The sequence below is a fragment of the Phacochoerus africanus genome, chromosome 1, assembly GCF_016906955.1.
Source record: "Phacochoerus africanus isolate WHEZ1 chromosome 1, ROS_Pafr_v1, whole genome shotgun sequence".
NCBI lineage: Eukaryota > Metazoa > Chordata > Mammalia > Artiodactyla > Suidae > Phacochoerus > Phacochoerus africanus.
Genome location: NC_062544.1, coordinates 102,226,544 through 102,252,041, shown reverse-complemented (window position 1 = coordinate 102,252,041; position 25,498 = coordinate 102,226,544). Strand labels below are relative to the sequence as shown.

Genomic DNA, 25,498 nt, shown 5'->3' with positions numbered 1-25,498 from the left:
TGATTTCTTTTTTTTATTTTTATTTTTGTCTTTTCTAGGGCTTCTCCCACAGTATATGGAGGTTCCCAGGCTAGGGGTCTAATTGGCATTGTAGCCACCGGCCTACACCACAGCCACAGCAGTGCAGGATCCGAGCCAAGTCTGCAAGCTACACCAAAGCTCACGGCAATGCCGGATCCTTAACCCACTGAGCAAGGCCAGGGATCAAACCCGCAACCTCAGAGTTCCTAGTCGGATTCGTTAACCGTTGAGCCACGACGGGAACTCCAAGAAATGCAGTTGATTTCTGTGTGTTAATTTTGTATCCTGTAACTACCAAATTTGTGGATGAGCCCTAACAGTTTTTTGGAAGCATCTTCAGGATTTTCTAGGTACGGTATCTTGTCATATGCAGTGATTGTTTTACTCCTTTTCCAATCTTGACCCTTTTTATTTCTTTTTTTTCTCTGATTGCCATGGCTAGGACTTCCAAAACTATGTTGAATAATAGTGGTGAAAGAGGACATCCTTGTCTTATTCCTGATTTTACCAGAAATGCTTTCAGTTTTTTTCACCATTAAGAATAATTTTTTTTTTTTTTGTCTTTTTGACATTTCTTGGGCTGCTCCCATGGCATATGGAGGTTCCCAGGCTAGGGGTCCAATCGGAGCTGTAGCTGCTGGCCTATGCCAGAGCCACAGCAATGTGGGATCTGAGCCGCGTCTGCAACCTACACCACAGCTCACGGCAATGCCAGATCCTTTACCCACTGAGCAAGGCCAGGGATCAAACCTGCAACCTCATGGTTCCCAGTTGGATTCGTTAACCACTGAGTCACGACGAGAGCTCCCCAAGAATGATTTTAGTTGTGGGTTTGTCATACATGGCTTTTGTTATGTTGAGGTAGGTTCCCTCTTTGCCCACTTTCTGGAGAGTTTTTATTAGAAATGGGTGTTGAATTTTGTCAAAAGCTTTTTCTACATCTATTGAGATGGTCATAAGGTTTTTATTCTTCAGTTTGTTGATGTGCTGTATCACATTGACTGATTTGCAGATATTGAAGACTATTCATCTGTTGATGGACACTTAGGTTGCTTCCATGTTTTGGCTATTGTAAATAGTGATGCTATCAACATTGTGGTGCATGTTTTTGAATTAGAGTTTTTGTCTTTTGTGGTTATATGCCCAGGAGTGGGATTGCTGCTAACTCTATTTTTAGTTTTTGAAGGAAACTCCATGCTGTTTTCCATAGTGGCTATACCAGTTTGCACTCCCACTAACAATTGTTGGCATAGGAGGTTTCCCTTTTCTCCATACCCTCTCCAGTATTTATTATCTGTAGGCTTTATGGTGGTCGTTCTCACTGGTGTGAGCTGATACCTCATGGTAGTTTTGATTTGAATTTTTCTAATAATTAGCAATGTTGACTATATTTTCTTGTGCCTCTTGGCCATCTGTCTTCTTCAGAGAAATGTCTGTTTATGTCTTGTCCTCTTTTTTTTTTCTTTTTGACCATGCCTACTGCATACAACAGTTCCAGGGCCATGGATTGAACCTGAGCCGCAGCAGTGACCTGAGGCACTGCAGTGACAACATCTAATCCTTAACATGATTCTTAACCCACTCTGCCACCAGGGGAACTGCATTGGGGTTGTTTTTTTGATACTGAGTTGTGTGAGCTGTTTGTATAGTTTGGAAATTAAGCCCTTGTTGGGGGAGTTCTCATTGTGGCTCAGGAGTAATGAACGTAGTGAATATCCGTGGGGATGGATTTGGTGTTGCCATGAGCCATGGTGTAGGTTGCAGATGCAGCTTGGATCCAGTGTTGCTATGGCTGTGGCGATTTGACCCCTACCCTGGGAACTTCATATGCCACAGTTGCCTCCCTTAAAAAACAAACAAACAAAACCCCTTGTTGGTCACATTGTTTGCAAGTGTTTTCTCCCAGTCTTTATGTTGTCTTTTCATTTTGTACATAGTTTTCTTTGCTGTGCAAAAGCTTATAGTTTGATTTGGTCTCATGTTTTAATTTTTGCTTTTATTTATTTTGCTTTGGGAGACTGATCTAAGAAAGTATTGCTATGGTTTATGTCAGAGAATGTTTGCCTATGTTTTTTTCTAGGAGTTTAGTGGTGTCACTTCTTATATTTGTCTTTAAGCCATTTTGAGTTTACTTTTGTGTATGGTGTGAAGGAGTGTTCTGACTTCATTGATTTACATACAGCTGTCCATCTTTCCAAACACCACTTTGTTGAAGAGACTATCTTCTCCGTTGTATATTCTTGCCTCCTTTGTTGAAGACTGACCATCAGTGTGGGCTTTCTATCCTGTTCCATTTATCCTATGTCTGTTTGTGTGCCAATAGCACACTTTTCCGTGTAAAGTTTAGGACTGTGTTCTATTTATATGCGTAATGTCATGGGTAATTCAATAGGGATCTTATGAAATATATATATTGATGTGATTTAAAACAGGATTTTTTTTTTTACTTTCTGATATTTTGTTAAAGAAAAGCAGCAGATTTCTGTATATTAATCTTGTATCCTGCTGCCTTGCTGAATTCATTTATTTTATAGTTTTTGTGTGGAGTCTTTAGGGTTTTCTACATAGTATATCTTGTTGTCTACATATAATGACAATTTCACCTCTTTTCTTCCAGTTTGAATATTGTTTATTTCTTTTTCTAATCTAATTGCTGAGGCTAGGACTTCTAGTACTATGTTGAATAGAAACAGGGAGAATGCGCATACTTGTCTTGTTCCAGGATTTAGTAGGAAGGCTTTCAGCTTTTCACTATTGAGCAAAGTATTGGCTGTGGGTTTGTTTGTAAATTGCTTTTTACTATTTTGAGGTTCTACTCACCTTGGTGAGAATTTTTTCATGAATGAATGTTGAATTTTATTAAATCCTTTTTCTGAATATTGAGATGACCGTGTGGTTTTTGTCTTTTGTTGATATGGTGTATCACTTTGATATGTGTATGTTGAACCATTGTTAATGAGCCTGGAATGATTCCAGGTTGGTCATGGTGTATGATCTTTTTTATGTGTTGTTAGATTGATTTGCTCGTATTTTGTTGAGGATTTTTGTGTCCAAAATCATCAAAGATATTAGCCTATACAAAAAAAAAAGAAAAAAAAAAGTTCCATTGTGGCTCAGTGGTTAACAAATCTGACTAGGAACCATGAGGTTGCAGGTTCGATCCCTGGCCTTGCTCAGTGGGTCAAGGATCTGGCGTTGCCATGGGCTGTGGTGTAGGTCTCAGATGCAGCTCGGATCCTGAGTTGCTGTGGCTGTGGCATAGGCTGGCGGCTACAGCTACAATTAGACCCCTAACCTGGGAACCTCCATATGCTGCGGGTGCGGCCCTAGAAAAGACAAAAAAAAAAAAAAGATATTGGCCTATAATTTTCTTGTTTGGTAGTGTCTTTGGCTTTGGTATCAGGGTGATGGTGGCTTCATAGAATGACTTTGGGAGTGTTTCCACTTCAGTCCTTGGAAGAGTTTGAGAAGGATTGGTATAAGTTCTTCATTATACACTTGGTAGAAATCCCCAGGGAAGCCATCTGGTCCTGGACTTTTGTTTGCAGGGAGTTTTTTTTTTTTTTTTTATTATAGACTATCCCACTTCTAGTGACGGGTCTGTTCAAATATCTATTTTTTCTTCTTCTTTTTTTTTGTCTTTTTAGGGCCATACCTGTGATGTATGAAAGTTCCCTGGCTAGGGATGGAATCAGAGCTGTAGCTGTCCACCTGTACTACAGCTATAGCAATGCAAGATCTGAGCCTCGTCTTTGATCTACACAACTGGTCATGACAACACCAGATTCTTAACCCACTGAGCAAGGCCAGGGATCGAACATGTGTCCTCACGGATACTAGTTGGGTTTGTTACTGCTGAGCCACAACAGGATCTCCCTATCTATTTGTTCTTTTTTTTTTTGTCTTTTTGCCTTTTCTTGAGTCGCTTCCGCGGCATATGGAGGTTCCCAGGCTAGGGGTCTAATTGGCCCTGTAGCTGCCGGCCTACACCAGAGCCACAGCAACGTGGGATCCGAGCCGCGTCTGCTACCTACACCACAGCTCACAGCAACACCGGATCGTTAACCCACTGAGCAAGGTAGGGATCGAACCCACAACCTCATGGTTCCTAGTCGGATTCATTAACCACTGTGCGACAACGGGAACTTCCCTATCTATTCTTGATTAAGTTTGGGCAGGTTGTATGTTTGTAAAATTTTTCACATTTTTCCTAGGTTGTCCATTTTTTGGGCAGTTAACTATTCATAGTAATTTCTTAATTTTTGTGTTTCTGCAATGTTGATTGTTACTTCCCCCCTTTCATTTCTTACTTTATTTGGGTCCTCCTTTCTTTCTGGTTAGCATGGCTAGAGGTTTGTGCCTTTTTTGTTAATCCTTTCAAAAATCTAGCTCTTTGTTTTTATTAATTTTTTTCTATTGTTTTTTTAACCTCTATTTTGTTTATATCCCTTCTGAAATTTATTATTTCCTTCCTTTTTGTTAACTTTATGTTTCGTTTGTTTTTCTTTTCCTTATTTTGGGTAGTATGTTAGGTTGTTTATTTGAGGTTTTTTCCTTGTTTATTGGGCAAGGCCTGTATCACCACAAACTTCCCTTTAGGACTGTTTTGCTATCTTCCATACATTTTGTTTCGTTTTTTTCCCTTTTTGGCTGCACTCTTGGCATATGGAAGTTCCTGGGTCAGGGATTGAATCCAGCTGCAGCAGAGAACTTACACTGCAGCTGTGGCAATGCTGGATCCTTTAACCCACTGCACCCACCCAGAGATCTAACTGGCACTGCCACATAGACAAGCCAGTTCATTTAACCCACAGTGCAACAGTGACAAATCCTAAATTTTGTATGGTTATGTTTTCATTGTCATTTGTCTCAAGATATTTTTAGATTTAATCTTTGATTTCATTGTTGACCCACTGCTTTTTTAGTAGCATGTTGTTTAGTCTCCATGTAATTTTTTCTCTCATTTTTTTCTTCTGTGGGTAATTTCTAATCTCATGTTGTTGTGGTAAGAAAATAAGCTTGAAATAATTTCCATTGTCTTAAATTTGTTGATGCTTGTTATGTGACCTAGTATGCAGTCTATCTTGGAGAATGTTTCATGCTCCCTTGAAAAGAATGTGTATTCTGGTTTTTTTTGGTTGTAGTGTCCTATAGATGTAAAATAGGTGTAACTGTTGTAGTGTATGGTTTAGGATCTCTGTTACCTTATTGATTTTTTTGCTTGGAAGATCTTTCCATTGATGTCAGTGCAGTATTAAAGTCTCCTGCTATTATTGTGTTCCTGTCAGTTTATTCCTTTATATCTGTTAGTATTTGTTTTATGTATTTAGGTGCTCTTGTATTGGGTGTGTATGTGTTAACAAGTATAATGTCTTCTTCTATTGATCCTTTTATCATAATATGGTCTTTGTTATTTTATTTTATTTTATTTTGCTTTTTAGGGCTGCACCTGTGGCATATGGAAGTTCCCAGGCTAGGGGTCAAATCAGAGCTACAGCTGCTGGCCTGAACCACAGCCACAGCAATGCAGAATCTGAGCCACATCTGCAACCTACACCACAGCTCATGGCAATGCTGGATCTCTGACCCACTGAGCAAGGCCAGGGATCGAACCCGCATCCTCATGGATACTAGTCAGATTCATTTTTGCTGTGCCACAACAGGAACTCCTTGCCTTTGTTTTATTTTTATTTTTTTGGTCTTTTCTAGGGCTGCTTCCACAACATATGGAGATTCCCAGGCTAGGGGTCTAATCAGAGCTGTAGCCGCCGGCCTACGTCAGAGCCACAGCAACGCAGGATCTGAGCTGCATCTGCAACCTACACTACAGCTCACAGCAACGCCGGATCCTTAACCCACTGAGCAAGGCCAGGGATCGAACCCGAAACCTCATGGTTCCTAGTCAGATTTGTTAACCACTGTGCCATGACGGGAAGTCCTTGGCCTTTGTTTTTAAAGTCTGTTTTGTCTGATACAAGTATTGCTTCCCTCACTTTCTTGTCTTTTCCATTTTCATGAAATATGTTTTCCATCCCCTCATGTTCAATCTCTATGCCTTTTGCCCTAAAGTGGGTCTCTTGTAGGCAGCATATTGTAGGTTCTTGTGTTATTATATAATTTGCCACTCTTACGTCTTTTGATAGGAGCATTTTGTCCATTTTTTTTTTTTTTCAGGGCCGTACTTCCAGGATATAGATGTTCCCAGGCTAGGGGTCAAATTGGAGCTACATCTGCTGGCCACAGCCACAGCAGTGCGGGATCCAAGCCATGTGTGTGACCTACACCTCAGCTTATGGCAACACCAGATCCTTAACCCACTGAGCAAGGCTAGGGATTGCACCTGTGTCCTCATGGATACTAGTCAGGTTTGTTACTGCTGAGCCAAGACAGGAACTCCTAAAGTAATTATTGATAAATATGTATATATTGCCATTATAAACATTGTTTTCCAGTTGATTTTGTATTTTTTCTTTCTTCCTTATTTTTAGTTTTTCTTTTTGGTTTGATGGTTTTCTTTTATATTATGCTTGAGTTCCTTTCTTTTTGATTATTGTGAATCTGTTATGTGTTTTGGATTTGTGGTTACCATAGTTTTCAAGTATGTTAACTCATAACTATATCTATTTGCTTTAGCCTGATAGTCATAAAAGCTTAAACATATTCTTAAAAAAATCCACATTTTCTTTCTTTTTAAACTTTTCTTTTTCTTCCTTTTTTTTTTTTTCCCCTTTTTAGGGCCATATCTGTGGCATATGGAGGTTTCCCAGGCTAGGGGTTGAATTGGATCTGCACCTGGCGGCCTATACCACAGCCATAGCAACACCAGATCTGAGTTTTGTCTTCAACATACACCAGAGCTCACGGCAATGCTGTATCATTAACCCATGGAGCAGGGCCAGGGTTCGAACTTGTGTCCTCATGGATACTGGTTGGCCGTTGTTACTGCTGAGCCACAGTGGGAACTCCAAAATCTACATTTTCTTATTTCCCTGCCCCGCATTTTGCGACTTTGATGCTATTTTACATGTTCCTGTTTATCGTTATCCTATTTCTGTTTATTGTAGTTATAGTCACTTTTACAAAGTCTTTTGATTGTTTTTTAACCTATGTATTGGCTTATTTAAGTGATCTTCAATTATTTTACATATTTTCCTGTTCTATTGTGATTGTACCTTTCCTGTATGTTCTTGCTTCTTTTCTATTTAAAGAAGACCTTTCAGGCATCATGGTTTCTGACAGAAATAAATATATAAGTACTTCTCAACTATCCAGTTTTCAAGAATTCAACTGTTAGCTTTTCTACGTTTAGGTGAAAAGGTTAAAATCTAACTCATGGTTCAGTGCTCTGCATTTATAATGAAAATGTAAGTTAGCTGGAAAGACAGAATAGAATCTTTAACCATGTTTGACATATTTTAATGAAGTCAGTGAAACAAAGTTCAGATTACATTTCACTCAAACTATATACTTAATAATTGATTTTGAGAGAAATCTAGCTTGCTAATTAGAAACATTATATAATCAAATGATAAAAAATATGTATAAAAGAAGTTGGGGGGAGTTCCCATTGTGGCTCAGTGGTAACAAACCCAACTAGTATCCATGAGGACAGGGGTTGAATCCCTGACCCCGCTCAGTGGGTTAAGGATCTGACATTGAAGTGAACTGTGGCATAGGCTGGCAGCTGCAGCTCTGATTTGACCCCTAGCTTGGGAACTTGCATATGCCACATGTGTGGCCCTAAAAAGACCCCCCCAAAAAAACCCCAAACAAGGTGGTGACCAAATTAACCAACTAATTCAAACTATTTTGTCTCACTTTTAATAATTTTTAGTATTGGCTGGTCACCACTTTAAAAAAAAAGCACTTTTTTCTTCTTTTTCTTTTTTGGCCACCCTGTGGCATATGTAGTTTCTTGGCTGACCTGCAGTTGCAGCAATGCTTGATCCTTAGCCCACTGTGCTGGGTCAGGGATCGAACCTGTGTCCCAGAGCTCTAGAAACACTGCTGATCCTGGTGCACCACAGTAGGAACTCCTCCATGCCACTTCCTAATGCAAGTCCTTTTGGTGATGTGGTGTCCAGTACCTGCACTGGATATTGGAAGGGCCTTTTCTTTGCTCTGTGGTTGACACAGCACTGTCAGGGCCAAGGTTTACTTCTTAGCTGTTGGAGTAGAAGACCCCAGATCTAGTTCCAAACTGCATCGTGAGGTAGGCGGGAGTGGATCACTCTCACTGGAAAGGAGCCATTGTGTACTCCTCCCTAGGAGCTATCTTCTGGGACATGTGACTCTGATATGCCACCTACCACACAGTATGCATGCCCACAAAGTCCAGTGCTGCTGGCACCCCCCCCCCCATACCCACTTCTGCTGCAGGCCCACTGATAATTGGCTGGCACCAGTCTCCAGTCAGCATGAGCTCCTAAAGACAGGCAATATTGTTAAAGTGAGAAAAGGGAATGCTAAGCTCTTTGAAATTTTTCTTTTTAAAGACTGAAAATTATTTACAGCACAAAGGACAGCACTAGAAATCAGGAGGAAATGAACCTAATAGATTTGGAGTTTCCTTCAGTTCCTTTCCAGGCGTTATCTTCTGCTGACATGATTGCTACCTGTTAAGTAAACACTACTTTGCATTTTGCTGCTTTTTACTTAATTGCATATTGCAATTTTGAGAGACAGTGACAGGGCAACAACAAATAAGCCCAGCATAATCTGACTCAGTTTTTCTTTTTCTGTCCCAAAACAAGCTGTGTCTTTCCATTTGTTCAGTTCTTACTATTTTTATCATATGGGTCCTTCAACCTTTATTGTTAAAAGCAGTTAGCAATTATTTTTCAATATTTTATTTAATTTGTTTGATATTGGAAATGATCTATTTCCTCCCCCTTCCATTTCCAGTAATAACCAGCCATAAATGTCCTAGAATATGCATTCTTTACAGCAGTTGTTCAAAGCAACATGGAAACAGTGAGAAAGAAGCCAGTGTTGTATAGACATAGTCTGTTAAAACGGGCTTATTAATAGCATGGACACTTCCTACTTCTTTAGGAAGGATATAAACCTGATGTTTAGCAAAGCTTGCTTTAATCTAGGCTCAGAAAATGTTTTTCATTTGACTTTTTTCCTAATCATAGATAGTAACTGGTTTGTAACATATGACTTGGCTGTAGAATAGACAAGCAAAAATTAGTGTAAGTGCCATGTGAGTAGCTCATGTCTGAGTTTCTGGTGGGGTTGTTACCCCACCCCAATCATCCCCCACCCCCAGTCCTGTTAATAATACTAGCTAATCTGGGCATCCTGACCAGATTAACAGGAGAGGTTAGACTCTTACGTGTGTCCTTCACTTATCTATACACTGTGCAGGTTCATGCAGGTGGCAGGGACAAAGAACACTCCTTCAGTGTGTCTCATGTTCAGAAATCTCAGCAGAGGGCCTCCAGCTGTCTTTTTGTTAGGTTACACAGTACAGCAACGTTATTGAGGCAGCTGTGGGCGTAGTGAACTCTCAATATAATCTGCTCATTGATAAGATCATGGCCCATTTTCTCATTGGAAATTAAAAGATGTGACATACCCTCACCTTCACCAATTCAGGGCAACAAACCTCAAAAGTCATCAGTCTAGGGAGAAAGGAGAGCTTTGTTCTCTGAAACTAGGTAGTCCTCTGATTTTGGTCTTATCTCTCCCAGCTTTTATTGTTTTCTGCCTCTTCAAACCTGCCTCATTTTTCTAAATTATGTTCAAGGTGCACTCAGATACTCATACCACCTGAAATGCTTGGAAAATGCACTCTTAACCCTGAAGTGCTCTGTCGGCTCCCTCTTTCCCACTGTTAAAGCTCCCTGAGCAGAAGTAGCTGCTCCCTCACCTCACCATTCAGCACCTGTGTCCCCCCAGTGGTCGTTACCAATGCGACTTGGAATTAGTTTATTCACCAGCCTTTGTCTCCCAGCTCGTGGCACACTAGCAGGCCTCTACGATTTGTTCGCAGAATAAGAAGTGTGAGCAAGGGCACATGGTCTGCCTTGGGCTGAGGGGAGGGGAAAGGGAGCAGGAAGGCAAATTGACTGCCCTGTTGTGCTCCTGATGCTTAAGTGAGAGGAGTGCCCTAAGCCCACAGTGAAATGCAGGGGAGTTGTGATGGTAAAGGGGGCCCTTCCTCCCTAGGAGGCTGATGTGGATGGCACCCCAGAGGCATTCTTCTGAGCTGATTTTACGAATAGTATGAATGTGCATCTGTCACCTCACCTCTCAGGACAGATTTTACTTTTATTTTCTAGATCGTCTTGTAGAGTCAACCTCCTTAAGAAAAGCCATAGAAACGGTGTATGCAGCTTATTTGCCCAAAAACACACATCCGTTCCTGTACCTCAGGTAATATAGCACCAGATTCCTCACCCAGGAGTTACAAGGAAGAGAAATTCTGTCCAGCTGTCCTCTTTGAAAAGGATAGACTTGCTATTAACTGGGTCAAAGTGAATCCCATGCCCACTGGCAAAAGGTGTTCTGTCCCTTTTCACAGGTAGAGGGCACAGTTTTCCTTTATTCACCCTGATGCAGAATCCCACTGAGAGCCTCCCTTGTGCCAGGCACTGAGTTGGTGAAATGAAAGTGAATAACCAGTCTTGCCCCTGAACCAGGCAGGAAAACTTTTCCTCCCCCTGGGTCTAGCCTCTACCGACAAAGCTTGATACTGCACAGCTCCACTATCAGAGCCAGCAGTGAACGGTGATTGATTTGGCACTGAGGCAATAGGTTGATAGCTGCCACAGGGTCTGAACCGATTTTATTTTTTAATTTTTTTTTTTTTGTCTTTTTGCTATTTCTTTGGGCCACTCCTGCGGCATATGGAGATTCCCAGGCTAGGGGTCGAATCGGAGCTGTAGCCCCTGGCCTACGCCAGAGCCACAGCAATGTGGGATCCGAGCCGCGTCTGCAACCTACACCACAGCTCACGGCAATGCCGGATCATTAACCCACTGAGCAAGGGCAGGGACCGAACCCGCAACCTCATGGTTCCTAGTCGGATTCGGTAACCACTGCGCCACGACGGGAACTCCCTATTTTTTAATTTTTTTTTTTGCTTTTTAGGGCCGCACCCATGGCATATGGAGGTTCCCAGGCTAGGGGTCTAATCAGAACTACAGCTGCCAGCCTACACCATAGCCACAGCAGTGCAGGATCTGAGCCACATCTGTGACCTACACCACAGCTCATGGCAATGCCAGATCCTTAACCCACTGAGTGAGGCCAGGGATCAAACCTGCAGCCTCATGGTTCTTAGTCGGATTTGTTTCTGCTGCACCATGATGGGGAACTCCCTGAACTGACTTTAGTGTTACATTTTAACGTTATAAAGTTCTCATATATTTTATTTATTTATTTTTATTAAAGTATAATTGATTTATGATATTGTGCCAATTTTTATTTTGATTTCTATGTAATACTGACCAGTAAGTAGGGACAGATTTGTGGTTAGAGATGGGAGACCTAATCCAGAGAAGTTAAGTGCCTTGGCCCAGAGTTATGTAATGAGATATTCTGCTAGTTCTGGAATGATAATAATAACAGCTGACATATGATAAATGTGCCAGGCAAATGGGTACATGCAAAGTACTTTATGTGAATTTAATCCCCACCATGTATTATGTCCAGTTCACAAGTGAGAAACCAAGGCAGAGAAAGATGCTGTAACTTACCACAGCCACTCAGCTCTCAAGTAACAGAGTTGGCATTTGAACTCAGGTCACTCAGACTTGACCTTGAAGTCCTGACTGCAGTATCATTTGGCCTCCCCAAGTCTTCAGGCTACCACCTACGTACATGATGAGTGAATTTGCCCCCATTCCCTATCGTGTAAGGTAACTGTTCTCTTTTTTCCTGCCAGTTTAGAAATCAGCCCCCAGAACGTGGATGTCAACGTGCACCCCACGAAGCACGAGGTTCACTTCCTGCATGAGGACAGCATCCTGGAGCGTGTGCAGCAGCACATTGAGAGCAGGCTCCTGGGCTCCAATGCCTCTAGGACCTACTTCACCCAGGTAGGGGTGCAGCACCTGCTCCTGTTCTGGTGCCTTTGGTACCTTCAGTGCCCTGTCAGACTCGAGGGCTCAGATTTCTGACTGTTTCTTTAGGACTCTCTAATTTTCACATTGATAGTTTTCTTCCAGCAACATTTCCTTCTTTGAACTCAATTGTGAAGTTTCTAATGGTGTTATCCCTGGGCCTGGAGTCATAAGGCCTGAGTTTTTCTGCTTCCTTTTGGGGCCTTAGACTGCCTCCCTAGGGAAATGAGCTGTCCTGAAACAGAGTAAGCCGCCTCTCCCCTGTGTTCTGCACTGGAGACATTGAGAGGAGAGGCTGACCCCACATACTTAGGGCACAGTGCAGGGGCTAGGCCCTGTGGAGGCAGTGGAAGGAACAGGGCCTTTGGTGTTACTGCTCTATGACTCACCTTCCCTGGCCTCCATCTCCCTCAGTAAACGTGGAACTGGCCACCTGCACATTTAAGGACAATTATAGGCAGCTGGTCAACAGCAAATGTAGTATGTCTGGTCTGGGGCCTGGCACCATTCATCTTATTGCAATTATCCAGGTTCTAAGTGCTTTGCTTCTAAACTACTCCACCATCTCTGGGGCGTCAGTTTTCCCATCTGAAAAATAAACATGTTGATAATATGACCTCTAGTGTCCTGTCCCAGTTCTGAGATGATGTGATTCTGGGCAGTCCCACATTCATAGTGAGCAATGGGTTCATCAGAAACACAGCAGACCCAAAGCTACAGAAATGGAAACATTTTCCCCATTAAAGTTACACTAGGTCCTGCAAGCAGAAAGCAGACCTCTGTGAGCCCTACTTCTTTGAAAACTTTGAAAATGACCAGGCAGATGAGTGTGTCACATAAGAGCATTCACGGTTACCCACTTAGAAAGAGCGTAGGTGGGAGACAGCATAGGCATCAGCTGTGAGATTGAGCACACTTGGGGCAGCCCAGCCTGTCCTGGGACCCGCACACCTGGAGGTTGTTGGGACCGAGGGTGAAGGTGAGCATGAGCCCTCAGAGCAGGAGCTGATCCAGGGAAGGGCCCCAGACCTGGTAGGCGGGTGTTGTCTGTTGTTGTTGCCTACTCAGCCTTGGCACCCTTTACTGCTCACTCCCCAAATAGGCACTGAGGCTCCCTAGTGGGCCTGGACAGATGGCGTCCTGCCTTCACTGAAGCGCCCATGGTTGCCTAGAGTCTCCATCCCATGAGAGAGAAAAACAGACTTAGGAGGAGGAAGGTTGGGGCCTGTCCTGGGCTGGGGCCTCAGAGACATGAAGGAAGGGACGTGGAGCCTGGGCCCCCAAGGCTGAGAAGGAGTTGGGTGGGCAAAGGGGGACAAAGAATTCACAGGGCATTTCTGGCAGAGGAAGGGCGAGGATAAAGGTCTGGGTGTGCAAGAGAACGTCTTAAAGGATCTGAAAGCTCAGCATGCTGAATCCAGTGTGCTGAATCCACAATGGCTGCCATTAGAATCACCTGGAAAATGTTTAGAAAATAACCTGGGTCCTCCGCAATTCAATCTCAAGAGGTGGGGTGTGGGCAGCAGTACTTTTTAAAAGCTTCACCAGGTGCTGTCGTGTGCAGCTGGAATTCAGCGACGCTGGGCCTGAATGTTGAAGGCCTGTGTTCACTGCAGGGTTCAGGCCAGATGGAGGAGTGTTTATCAGCAAGTTAAGGAGTTTAGACTTTGACTTGATGGGAATTAATGGGGTCTGGTTTGCATTTTATGAATTTCCCTGTGGCTGCAGTGTGGAAAGTGGATAGAAACCCATTGCGACTTGGGAGAAGTGGGGAGAGGTCTGGATGGAGGACATGGCTCCAGTGGACGGTGAGAGGATAGACCTGGAATGGGAGGTGGAGTTGGAAAGGAGCATCCTGGTTGAGGTCCCAGCGAAGGAAGGAGTTTGCCCGTGATTGAGGAGTGAGTCACCACCGGGAATAGAAACTCTCAGCTTCCCTCCTTGCCTTATCTTGCATGAGGCAGATTCATTTAGTTAGGTTATGTTTTATTTTCCGAAGAAGTCTATGTGGTTCTGACCAGTGTTTTCAGAAGGAAGGTGGGTTTCTGGGTCAGAGGACCTGCCTCTGTTGGTGCTTTGCTCTGTGGGTTGGAGGGCTCCAAACTTAGACTGCCTCTGCTCTTGTGGGGTGTTCAGAATACCTTCTTGCCCTGACAACAGCAGGTCACCTTGGCTCCTGACGTTTTGACCCTGGGTCATGTTCATCCTGCTCCCCACCTTGTGCCTTGCACTAGTGCTCCGTGGACCAGTACCACAACAGTCCTGGTTTGCAGTGAGGCCATTTGGTATGGAAATTGGGAACTCTGGTGTCTCTTGTGGTTCGTTCCAACTCTGTTATATTGGACCAGGTATTTCACTTTTCTGGACTTTAAAATTACCATCTGAAAAGTAGTTACATTAACTTCTGTTTTCTAAGGTTTTTGTTTGTTTTGTTTTTAAATAGTTGCACTTGTAGTGTATGAAAGTTCCCAGGCTAGGAATCGAATCTGAGCCACACATGCAGTCTACACCATAGCCACGGCAACACTGATCCAAGCTCCATCTGCTTAATCCACTGAGCGAGGCCAGGGATTGAACCCTCATCCTCACAGGGACAATTGCGGGGGAGGGGATTGGTTCCCTAACCTGCTGAGCCATAACAGCAACTCTGAAAGGGTTTTTAACTGTCCAAGAAGAAAGATTTTTCCTTATTGAGCAGAGTTGCTGCTTTAACTTTTTTTTTTTTTTCTTTTTAGGGCAGCACCCATGGCAAATGGAGGTTCCCAGGCCTCCATAGGAGCTGTAACTGCTGGCCTACGCCACAGCCACGGCAATGCAGAATCCAAGCTGCATCTGCCACCTGCACCACAGCTTAACCCACTGAGAACCTGGGTCCTCATGGATGCCAGTCAGATTCGTTAACCACTGAGCCACGATGGGAACTCCAGCTACTTTAACTTTTATTGTTTAACTTTTTATTAATGAATCTTTGTAAACACACAGAAAAGCAGCTAATACAGAAAATCTCCATGTACTTATTACACAGTTTCAACAAATCATCAGCAATTGGCTATCTTTGTTTTCTCTATTTCTCTCCCACTTGGGGTGGACGTTGGGGAGGAGTATTTAAAAGCAGATTCCAGGCATTTATTTTTCCTCTAATACTGCATTATGCATCTAAAAGTAATTTTTCCTTATTCAGTCATGATGTCTTTTTACACCTAACACAATAGTAATAATATTTACTATCCAATGCACATTCAAATACTCCAGTTGTTCAAAAAAAATTTTTTTGTAAAAGTCACATGGTTCAAATCTGTATCTAATTAAGTTCCACTCATATTTGGTTATACCTCTTTGAAACTAGAAAAATCACCCTACCTTTTTTCTTATAATTCTCATTAGCTTATTTTAAAGGTGTCCTGTGGAAAAATGCATATTTGGGTTGGCAGATTGTTTCTTCATAATATCCTTTGTTTGAATCCTCCTTATTTCCTATGAACTGAAAATCAGGTCTGGAGGCATGATTTTATTATATATAAAATATATTTTATATATATTATATATATATACACATATATATTATATATACACACACATATATTATATATAACATATATATTTTATATATATATATATATTTTTTTTTTTTTTTGGTCTTTTTAGGGCCGCACCTATGACATACGGAGTTTCCTAGGCTAGGGGTGGAATCAGAGCCTTAGCCTGTAGCTGCTGGCCCACACCACAGCCACAGCAACACTAGATCCGAGCCGCGTCTGTGACCTACACTACAGCTCATGGCAACACTGGATCCTTAACTCACTGAGCAAGGCCAGGGATCGAACCTACGTCCTCATGGATGCTAGTCAGACTTGTTTCCACTGAGCCATGACAGGAACTCCTGGAGGCCTGATTATATTTTGAGTAAAAAAAGGTTTGTAAGAATTTGTGATAGATGATGCCATGTACTTTCCATCCCATCCCAGCAGGAGGCACATGATGACTTGTTCTGTTGTGTTAAGATCATCAGAGGGAGTTCCTCTGGTTGTGCTGAGTGGGCTAAGAACCTAATACAGTGTCTCTAAGGATGCAAGTTTGATCCCTGACCTCCCTCAGTGGTTAAGGATCTGGCATTGCCACAGGCTGTGACATAAGTCACTGATGCCGCTTGGGTCTGGCATTGCTGTGGCTGTCTTGTAGGCCAGCAGCTGTAGCTCTGATTTGACCCCATCCTGGGAACTTCCATACAGCGCAGGAAAAAGTTATCAGAGGGCTCAGATGGTGACAGCTTGATTCATTCACCATAAAGTTCCTCATCAGTGCTTAGCTTAATGTTTGCACCATTCACTGATGACCATTGCTTGAATGTTACTTCGTTAGGATTGCAAGATCATTATTTTTGTTTGTTTTTGGTCTTTTTGTCTTTCTAGGGCCGCACCCGCGGCATATGGAGGTTCATAGGCTAGGAGTTCAACGGAGCTATTGCCCCCGGCCTACGCCACAGCCACAGCAATGTCAGATCCGAGCCATGTCTGCGACCTACACCACAACTCACGGCAATGCTGGATCCTTATCATTTCGTCTTAACCATAATTTTCCTGTATAGAATAATTTTCCCTCATTTGTTAGAGCTACTAGGTTATCCTGAAATACAGTTCATACCAGAAAGTAAGGGTATATGCTGAGTCCTATGCTTTTGATTATCATTTTGCAAGGAAATGGGTTGGTGTCCTAGCAGTCTCTAGTAACATTTTTTTTTTTTCAGTAGCATTTGATGAATTTTTTCTGTTTATCCCTCTCTCCTTCCCCCTTTCCCTTTTTCCTCTCCATTTTTCTTTCTCTTTTAGTATTTTGTCATAGCTGTTAACAAAGCAATATAAATCAATTGTAGGCAGATTATTCCATCTTTGGCCAGTGGAAGCCCCTTCAGGCTGGTGCTCTTGTCCTTTTGACCTAATTCTATGAGTCTTTGATCGTTTCCTTGTTTCTGGTGAGACAGGATGTTTGTAGGCTGTGTACTTTCCCAGCCTGTGCCCTGGAATTGTACACTTTTCCAAATAACTCTGGTTTATTTTAGTGGGGACTGGCATTTGGAGACTATAATCTGGGATGGAGGGGTGTTGTTTCATTGCTATTGGGTGGTCATTGCTTTCAGGCCTTTGCAGTGGACAGAGCCAAGACATATGTATACTTAAAAATAGACAGTAGGAGGAGTTCCTGTCATGGAGCAGCAGAAATGAATCTGACTAGGAACCATGATGTTGTGGGTTTGATTCCTGGCCTCACTCAGTGGATTAAGGATCTGGTATTGCCATGAGCTGAGGTGTAGGTCGCAGACTTGGCTTGGATTTGGTGTTGCTGTGGCTGTGGTGTAGGCTGGCAGCTGTAGCTCTGATTAGACCCCTAGCCTGGGAACCTATGCCTTGAGTGTGGCCCTAAATAGCAAAAAAAAAAAAAAAAAAAAAAAATAGGAAGGTGGTTGCCAGAAGCTAGTGGGGGAGGATGGGGTGGGGAGTTACCATGTAATGGGAGGATGGTTAGTGGTGATGGTTGTACAACAGTGTGAATGTACTTTTTTTTTTTTTTTTTCTTTCTAGGGGCATTCATGTGGCATATGGAAGTTCCCAGGCTAGGGGATGAATCGGAGCTACAGCTGCCAGCCTACACCACAGCCACAGCAATACCAGATCCAAGCCAAGTCTGCGACCTACCTGCGTCTTTGACCTACACCACAGCTCACAACAATGCTGGATCCTTATTTTTTTTGTTTGTTTTGTCTTTTATTTTAGGGCCGCACCCATGGCATATGGAGGTTACCAGGCTAGGGGGTTAATCAGAGCTATTGCTGCTGTTCTACACCAGAGCCATGGCAATGCCAGATCCGAGCCGCATCTGCGACCTACACCACTGCTCATGGCAACATCAGATCCTTAACCAACTGAGCGAGGCCAGGGATCGAACCTGCAACCTCATGTTTCCTAGTCGGATTCGTTTCTGCTGCGCCATGCCGGGAGCTCCATATCACTGGATCCTTAAGCCACTGAGTGAGGCCAGGGGTCAAACCCATATCCTCATAGATACTAGTCAGATTCATTTCTTTTTTTTTGTCTTTTTTTGTCTTTGTTGTTGTTGTTGCTATTTCTTGGGCCGCTCCCGCGGCATATGGAGGTTCCCAGGCTAGGGGTCTAATCGGAGCTGTAGCTGCCAGCCTATTCCAGAGCCACAGCAACGTGGGATCCGAGCCGCGTCTGCAACCTACACCACAGCTCAGGGCAACGCCGGATCGCTAACCCACTGAGCAAGGGCAGGGACCGAACCTGCAACCTCATGGTTCCCAGTCGGATTCGTTAACCACTGCTCCACGACGGGAACTCCCAGATTCATTTCTGCTGAGCCACAATGGGAACTCTATAGTGTGAATGTACTTAATGCTGTAGGAGTGGACACTTGAAAATGGTTAAATAATAAATTTTATTTTATGTATATTTTACCACAATAAGAAATGAAATGCCTTATGACAGCAAAAAAAATACAAAAATATGAGAGCTTTACACTAGTATTTTTATATCAAACTATTTTTTTAATTAATTAATTAATTTATTTATTTATTTTTTTTAGCTGTGCCTACAGCATTCACAAGTTGCTGGGCCAGGGATCAAGCCCTAGCCACAGCAGTGACAATGTCAAATCCTTAACTGCTGGGCTACTGGGGAACTTCTGTCAAAATGAATTTTAAATTATAAGGATCTTGCTGAATTTTTGGGAGTTCCCACTGTGGCTCAGTGGTAACAAACTTGACTAGTATCAGTGAGGACATGGGTTTGATCACTGGCCTCACTTAGTGGGTTAAGAATCCGGCGTTGCCGTGAGCTGTGGTGTAGGTTGTAGACATGGCTCAGATCCTGTGTTGCTATGGCTGTGGCGTAGGCTGGCAGCTATAGTTGATTCGACCCCTAGCTTGGGAACTTCCATATGCCATGTGTGCGGCCCTAAAAAAGAAAAGACAAACAAAAAACCCCAAAAACAAGGATTTTGCTGTATTTTTGAATTTTATATTTGTATATTTTTTATTTCGTACTTCAACTTTTGGTTAGAATTGCTTCTGTAATGATTTAGTAATGATTATACTTGGTTCTGGCTTCTCCATTTTAGGACCTATACTTCTCTACCTCATATTCTGAATTTGCTCACTGTCTTTTTTGACACAGACTTTACTACCAGGTCTTACTGGCCCCTCTGGGGAAGCGGTTAAATCTGCAGCGGATGTGACGCCTTCATCTACTGGAAGTGGCGACAAGGTCTATGCCTACCAGATGGTCCGCACAGATTGCCGGGAACAGAAGCTTGATGCCTTCCTGCAGCCTGCGAGCAAGTCCTTGTCCAGTCAGCCCCAGGCCATTGTCCCCGAGGACAGAACAGATGCTTTTGGTAGTGAGGCCAGGCAGCAGGATGAGGAAATGCTTGAACTTCCAGCTCCTTCTGAAGTGGCTGCCAAGCATCAGAGCTTGGAAGAGGATGCAGCAGAGAGGACTTCAGACTTGTCAGAGAAGAGAGGCCCCCCTTCCAGCCCCGGGAACCCCAGGTATGGCCTTGTGGGAAAGTGCAGCTTGCCTCCTTCCTTCTTTATGAAAGTCCCTTCTAACTTGGACGGTCACAGAAATTTTTTATTATACTTGATCTACTATATATATATATACACACACACACATATATAGTCTTTTTTCACATTATCCTCCATCATGTTCCATCACAAGTGACTAGATAGAGTTCCCTGTGCTATACAGCAGGATCTCATTGCTCATCTACTCCAGATGCAACAGTCTGTATCTATTAACCCCAAACTCCCAATCCATTCCACTCCTTCTCCCTCTCCCTTGGTAACCATAAGTCTGTTCTTCTGGTCCATGAGTCTTTTTTTCTGTAGATAGGTTCATTTGTGCCATATATTAGATTACAGATGTAAGTGATGTATGGTATTTGTCTTTCTCTTTCTGACTTGACTTAGTATGAGAATCTCTAGTTCCATCCATGTTGCTGCAAATGGCATTATTTGGTTCTTTTTTATGGCTGAGTAGTATTCCATTGTGTTTATGCATCACATCTTAATCCATTCATTTGTCAATGGACATTTAGGTTGTTTTCATGTCTTGGCTATTGTGGATAGTGTTGCATTGAATATAGGGGCATATGTATTTTGTGTGTGTGTCTTTTTAGGGCCGCACCTGTGGCATGTGGGGGTTTCCAGGCTAGGGGTTGAATTGGAGCTACAGCTGCTGGCCTACACCACACCCACAAACTTGGGATCCGAGCCACAGCTCAGCTCACAGGAACACCAGATCCTTAATCCACTGAGGAAGGTCAGGGATCGAACCTGCGTCCTCCTGGATACTAGTCAGGTTCATTTCCACTGAGACATGATGGGAACTCCTATCTTTTTCAATGAAGGTTTTGTCCAGGAGTGGGATTGCTGGATCATATGGTAATTTTATATTTAGTTTTCTGAGGTCCTCCCCATTACTGTTTTTCATAGTGATTGTATCAATTTACATTCCCACCAACAGTGTTGGAGAGTTCCCTTTTCTCCACATACTCTCCAGCGTTTATTTGTTGTCTTATTAACGATGGCCGTTCTGACTAGTGTGAGGTGGTATCTCTTAGGTTTGATTTGCATTTTTCTAATAATCAATGATGTTGAGCATTTTTCATGTGCCTGTTGGCCATCCATCTGTCTTCTTTGAAGAAATGTCTATTCAGGTCTTCTGTGCATTTTTCACTTGGGTCTTTTTTTTTTTTCCTGTTGAGTTGTATGAGTAGTTTGTGTATTTTGGAGATTAAGCCCATGTCAGTTGCATTGTTTGAAAATATTTTCTCCCATTCAATAGGTTGTCTTTGTTTCCTTTGCTGTGCAAAAGCTTGTCAGTTTGTTTAGGTCCCATTGGTTTATTTTTGTTTTTATTTCTGTGCTTTGGGAGACTGACCTAAGAAAACATTTGCATGGTTGATGTCAGAGAATGTTTTGCCTGTGTTCTTCTCTAGTTTTATGGTGTCTTGTCTTATGTTTAAGTCTTTAAGCCATTCTGTTTATTTTTTTTTTGCATGGTGTGAGGGTGTGTTCTAGTTTCATTGATTTACATGCAGCTCTCCAGTTTTCCCAGCACAAATTGCTAGAGACTGTCTTTTCCCCATTTTATATTCATGCCTTTGTTGAATATTAATTGACCATAGGTATCTGAGTTTATTATTTCTGTGTTCTGTATTCTGTTCTTTTGGTCTGTATGTCTTTTTTTGTACCACTACCACACTGTTGTGGTTACTGTAGCTTTGTAATGTTGTCTCAAGTCTGGGAAAATTATGCCTCCTGCTTGGTTTTTGTTCCTCAAAATTGTTCTGGCAATTCTGGATCTTTTATGGTTTCATATAAATTTTTGGGTTGTTTGTTCTAGTTCTGTGAAAAATGTCAGGGGTAATTTGATAAGGATTGCATTGATTTTAATGATACTGATTCTTCCAATCCATTTTAATGATATTGATTCTTCCAGTCCAGGAGCATGGAATAGCTTTGCATTTCTTTGAATGTCCTTTAATTTCCTTGATGAATGTTTTATAGTTCTCAGCGTATAAGTCTTTACCTCCTTGGTGAGGTTTACTCCTAGGCATTTAATTTTTGGGGGTGTGATTTTATTTCATTTCATTTTTTCCCCTTCCCTTCCCTTTTTTGTCTTCTTAGGGCCACATCCAAGGCATATGGAGGTTCCCAGGCTAGGGATTGAATTGAAACTGTACCTGCTGGCCTGTACCACAGCCACAGCAACATGGGTCCAAGCTGCGTCTGCAACCTACATCACAGCTCATGGCATGCCAGATCTTTAACCCACTGAGTGATGCCAGAGTTTGAACCTGTGTCTTCATGGATACTAATCAGATAGGTTTTTGCTGAGCCGTGATGGGAATTCCTGGGTGTGATTTTAAAAGGTATTGTGTTTTTATATTCCTTTTTAAATATTGTATTATTATGCAGAAATGCAACTGATTTTTCAGTATTAATCTTATATCCAATTTTTCTGAATTCATTGATCAGTTTGAGTTGTTTTTGTGTGGAGTCTATTGGGTTTTCTATATATAGTGTCATGTCATCTGCATAGAGTGACATTTTATGTCACTCTTCTCTTCCAATTTGGATACCTTTTATTTATTTTGTTTGTCTGATTGCTGTGGCTAAACTTCTAGTACTATGTTGAATAAAAATGGTGAGAATGGGCATACTTGCCTTGCGCTAGATTTTAGCAGGAAGGTTTTCTGCTTTTCTCCATTGAGTATCATGTTGACTGTGGGTTTGTCATAAATGGCTTTCACTATGTTAACGTATGTTCCGTCTGTACCCACTTTGGTAAGAGTTTTTATCATGAATGGATGTTGGACTTCATTGAATGCTTTTTCTGCATCTGTTGAGATGATCATGTGGTTTTTGACTTTTCTCATGGTAATGTGGTGTATGACATTGATTTGTGTGTGTTGAACCATGCTAGTGAACTTGGGATGAATCCCATGTGGTTGTGGTATGATCTTCTTTTATATGTTGTTGGATTTGGTTGGCTAAAATTTTGTTGAGAATTTTTGCACCTATATTCATCAGAGTTATTGGCCTATAATTTTCTTTTTGGGTAGTATTTTTGTCCGGTTTTAGTATTAGGATGATGGTGGCTTCATAGAATGTCTTTAAGAGTGTTCCTTCTTCTTCAACCTTTTGGAAAATTTGGTTATAAGTTCTTCTTTGTATGTTTGGTAGAATTCACCTGTGAAGCCATTTAGTCCTGATCTTTTGTTTGTAGGGAGTTTTTATTACATACTCAATTTCATTTCTAGTGATCGATCTGTTAAATTCATCTTTACCTTTTTGATTCAGTTTTGATGGGCTGTATGTCTCTAGGAAGTTGTCCATTTCTTCTGGGTTGTCGATTTTTTGGCATGTAATCGTTAATAGTATTCTCTTAATTTTGTTTGTATTTCTGCAGTATCCATTGACACTTCTCCTTTTTCACTTCTAATTTTGTTTGTGTTCTTTCTTTCTTCTTGGTGAGTCTGGCCAGAAGTTTGTCAATTTTGTTTACCCTTTCAGAGAACCAGCTTTTGGTTTTATTATTTTTTTGGGTCTTTATTTTATTGATTTCCTCTCTGATCTTTATGCTTTCCTTCTTTGTGCTGACTTTAGGTTTTATTTGTTCTTTTTCTAATTCTTTTTAGGTGGTAGGTTAAGTTGTTGATTTGAAATTTTTCTTCTTTTCTGAGGAAAGCCTGTATTTGCTGTGAACTTCCATCTAAGAACTGCTTTTGTGGCATCCCGTAGATTTTGACTGGCTGTGTTTTCATTATCATTTGTCTCAAGGTATTTTTTAATTTCCCTTTTGATTTCCTCATTGACCCATTGGTTTTTTAGTAGCAACTTGTTTCCATGTAGTCAGTTTTTTCTCATTTTTTTCCTGTGGTTGATTTCTGGTTTCATGCCATTGTGGTCAGAGAAGATACTTGAAATAATTTCTATACTCTTAAATTTTTTGAGGTTCGTTTTGTGCCCTGTGTGTGGTCAATCCTTGAGAACGTTCCATGTGCACTTGAAAAGTATGTATGTTCTGATTTTTCTGGATGTAATGTCCTGAAAATATCAATTAAATTTAACTTATCTATTGTGTCATTTAGGATCTCTGTTGCCTTATTGATTTTCTGTCTAAAGGATCTATCTGTTCATTGCTGTGAGTGGGGTGTTAAAGTCTCCTACTACCAGGAGTTCCATTGTGGCACAGCAGAGACAAATCCGACTAGTATCCATGAGGATGTGGGTTCGATCCCTGGCCTTGTTCAGTGGGTTAAGGATCCAGCATTGTCATGAGCTATGATGTAGGTCACAGATCTGGCTTGGATCCTGTGTTGCCGTGGCTGTGGCGTAGGCTGGCAGCTGTAGCTCCAATTGGACCCCTAACCTGGAAATTTCCATATGCCTCAGGTGCAGCCCCAAAAAAGCAAAAAAAAATGTCCTACTCTTTCGGTATTCCCATCAATTTCTGCTTTTATGTTTGTTGGTATTTGTTGTATGTATTTGGGTGCTCCTATATTAGGGGCATATATATTGTCAAGTGTGATGTCCTTTTGATATTGTAATATTGTCAAGTGTAATATCCTCTTGAATGGATCCTTTTATCATTAAATAGTGTCCTTCTTTGTCTTTCTTTATGGTCTTCGTTTTAAAGTCTATTTTGTCTGATATAAGTATTGCAACTCCTGCTTTCCTGTCTTTTCCATTTGCATGAAATATCTTTTTCTAGTCCCTCACTTTCAATTTATGTGTGTCCTTTGCCCTAAGATGAGTCTCTTGTAGGCAGTATACTGTAAACTGTTGTTTTTTTATCCAGTCTTCCACTCTATATCTTTTGATTGGAGCATTCAGTCCGTTGACATTTAAGGTAATTATTGATAAATACATTGATAAAAAATTGATAAATAAATTGATATGCCATTTTAAACCTTGTTTTCCAATTGATTCTATGTTTCTCCTTTGTTCTTTTTTTTAGTTGGATGATTTCCTTTTATTTTATGCTTGTGTTCTCTTCTGTTTGGTGTTTGTGAATGCAACATTTGGTTTTAATTTGTGGTTGCCTTGTTTTTCAAGTATGTTGAACTCTTTTATCTACTTGCTTTAGCTTGATAGTCATATAGGCTCAAACACATTCTAAAAAAAGAGTCTAGTTTTTTTAAAAAAAATTTTTAACCATTGTTTAATATTGCTTAATAGATTTTCTTACTTTCTTTCCCCACATTTTATGACTTTGATGTCCTTTTTAACATCTTCATGTTTATTCTTTTGCTATTCCTTGTGTTAATCGTCACTTTTACAATAGTTATTTTTTTTTTTTTAGATTGGATCTGTATACTGGCTTATTTAAATGATTACTTTGCAACTGTGACTTCCTCCATCCTATTTCTTCTTCTTTTTTATTTAGAGGAGACTTTTCAGTATTTAGAATGGGTTTAGTATTGCTGTACTCTTTCAGTTTTTGTTTGTTGGAGAAATTTTTTATCTCTCCATCTATTTTAAATGATATTCTTGCTGGGTAGAATATTCTAGGCTGCAAAATTACCCCTTTTAGAACTTTAAGTATATCTTGCCACTCTCTTCTGGCCTGTAGTGTTTTTTCTAGAGAAATTAGCTGATTGCCTTTGGGGTTCTCTTATAATTAACTCTTTTTTTTTTCTTGCTGCCTTTAGAGTCTTCTCTTCATCTTTAACGTTTGCCATTTTTATTATGTCTTGGTGTGGGTATGTTTGGGTTCACTTTGTTTGGGACCCTCTGTTTTTCCTGCATTTGATATCTGTTTTCTTTTGACTTGGAAATTTCAGCCATAATTTCATCAAGTATAGTTTCAATCCCCTTT

The 25,498-nt window shown here is 41.4% G+C and overlaps 1 protein-coding gene across 2 annotated transcripts in view; it reads left to right on the top strand.

The window, feature by feature from the left end:
- The window catches only part of MLH1 (mutL homolog 1), an 86,200-nt gene that overhangs the window by 28,222 nt on the left and 32,480 nt on the right, over nucleotides 1–25,498 (top strand). For both annotated transcript variants that reach the window (XM_047770007.1, XM_047769997.1), the window contains exons 10-12: nucleotides 10,311–10,404; nucleotides 11,918–12,071; nucleotides 19,283–19,656. In XM_047770007.1, coding sequence (XP_047625963.1) covers nucleotides 10,311–10,404; nucleotides 11,918–12,071; nucleotides 19,283–19,656 — 622 coding nt within the window. The remainder of the gene's footprint in view (nucleotides 1–10,310; nucleotides 10,405–11,917; nucleotides 12,072–19,282; nucleotides 19,657–25,498) is intronic.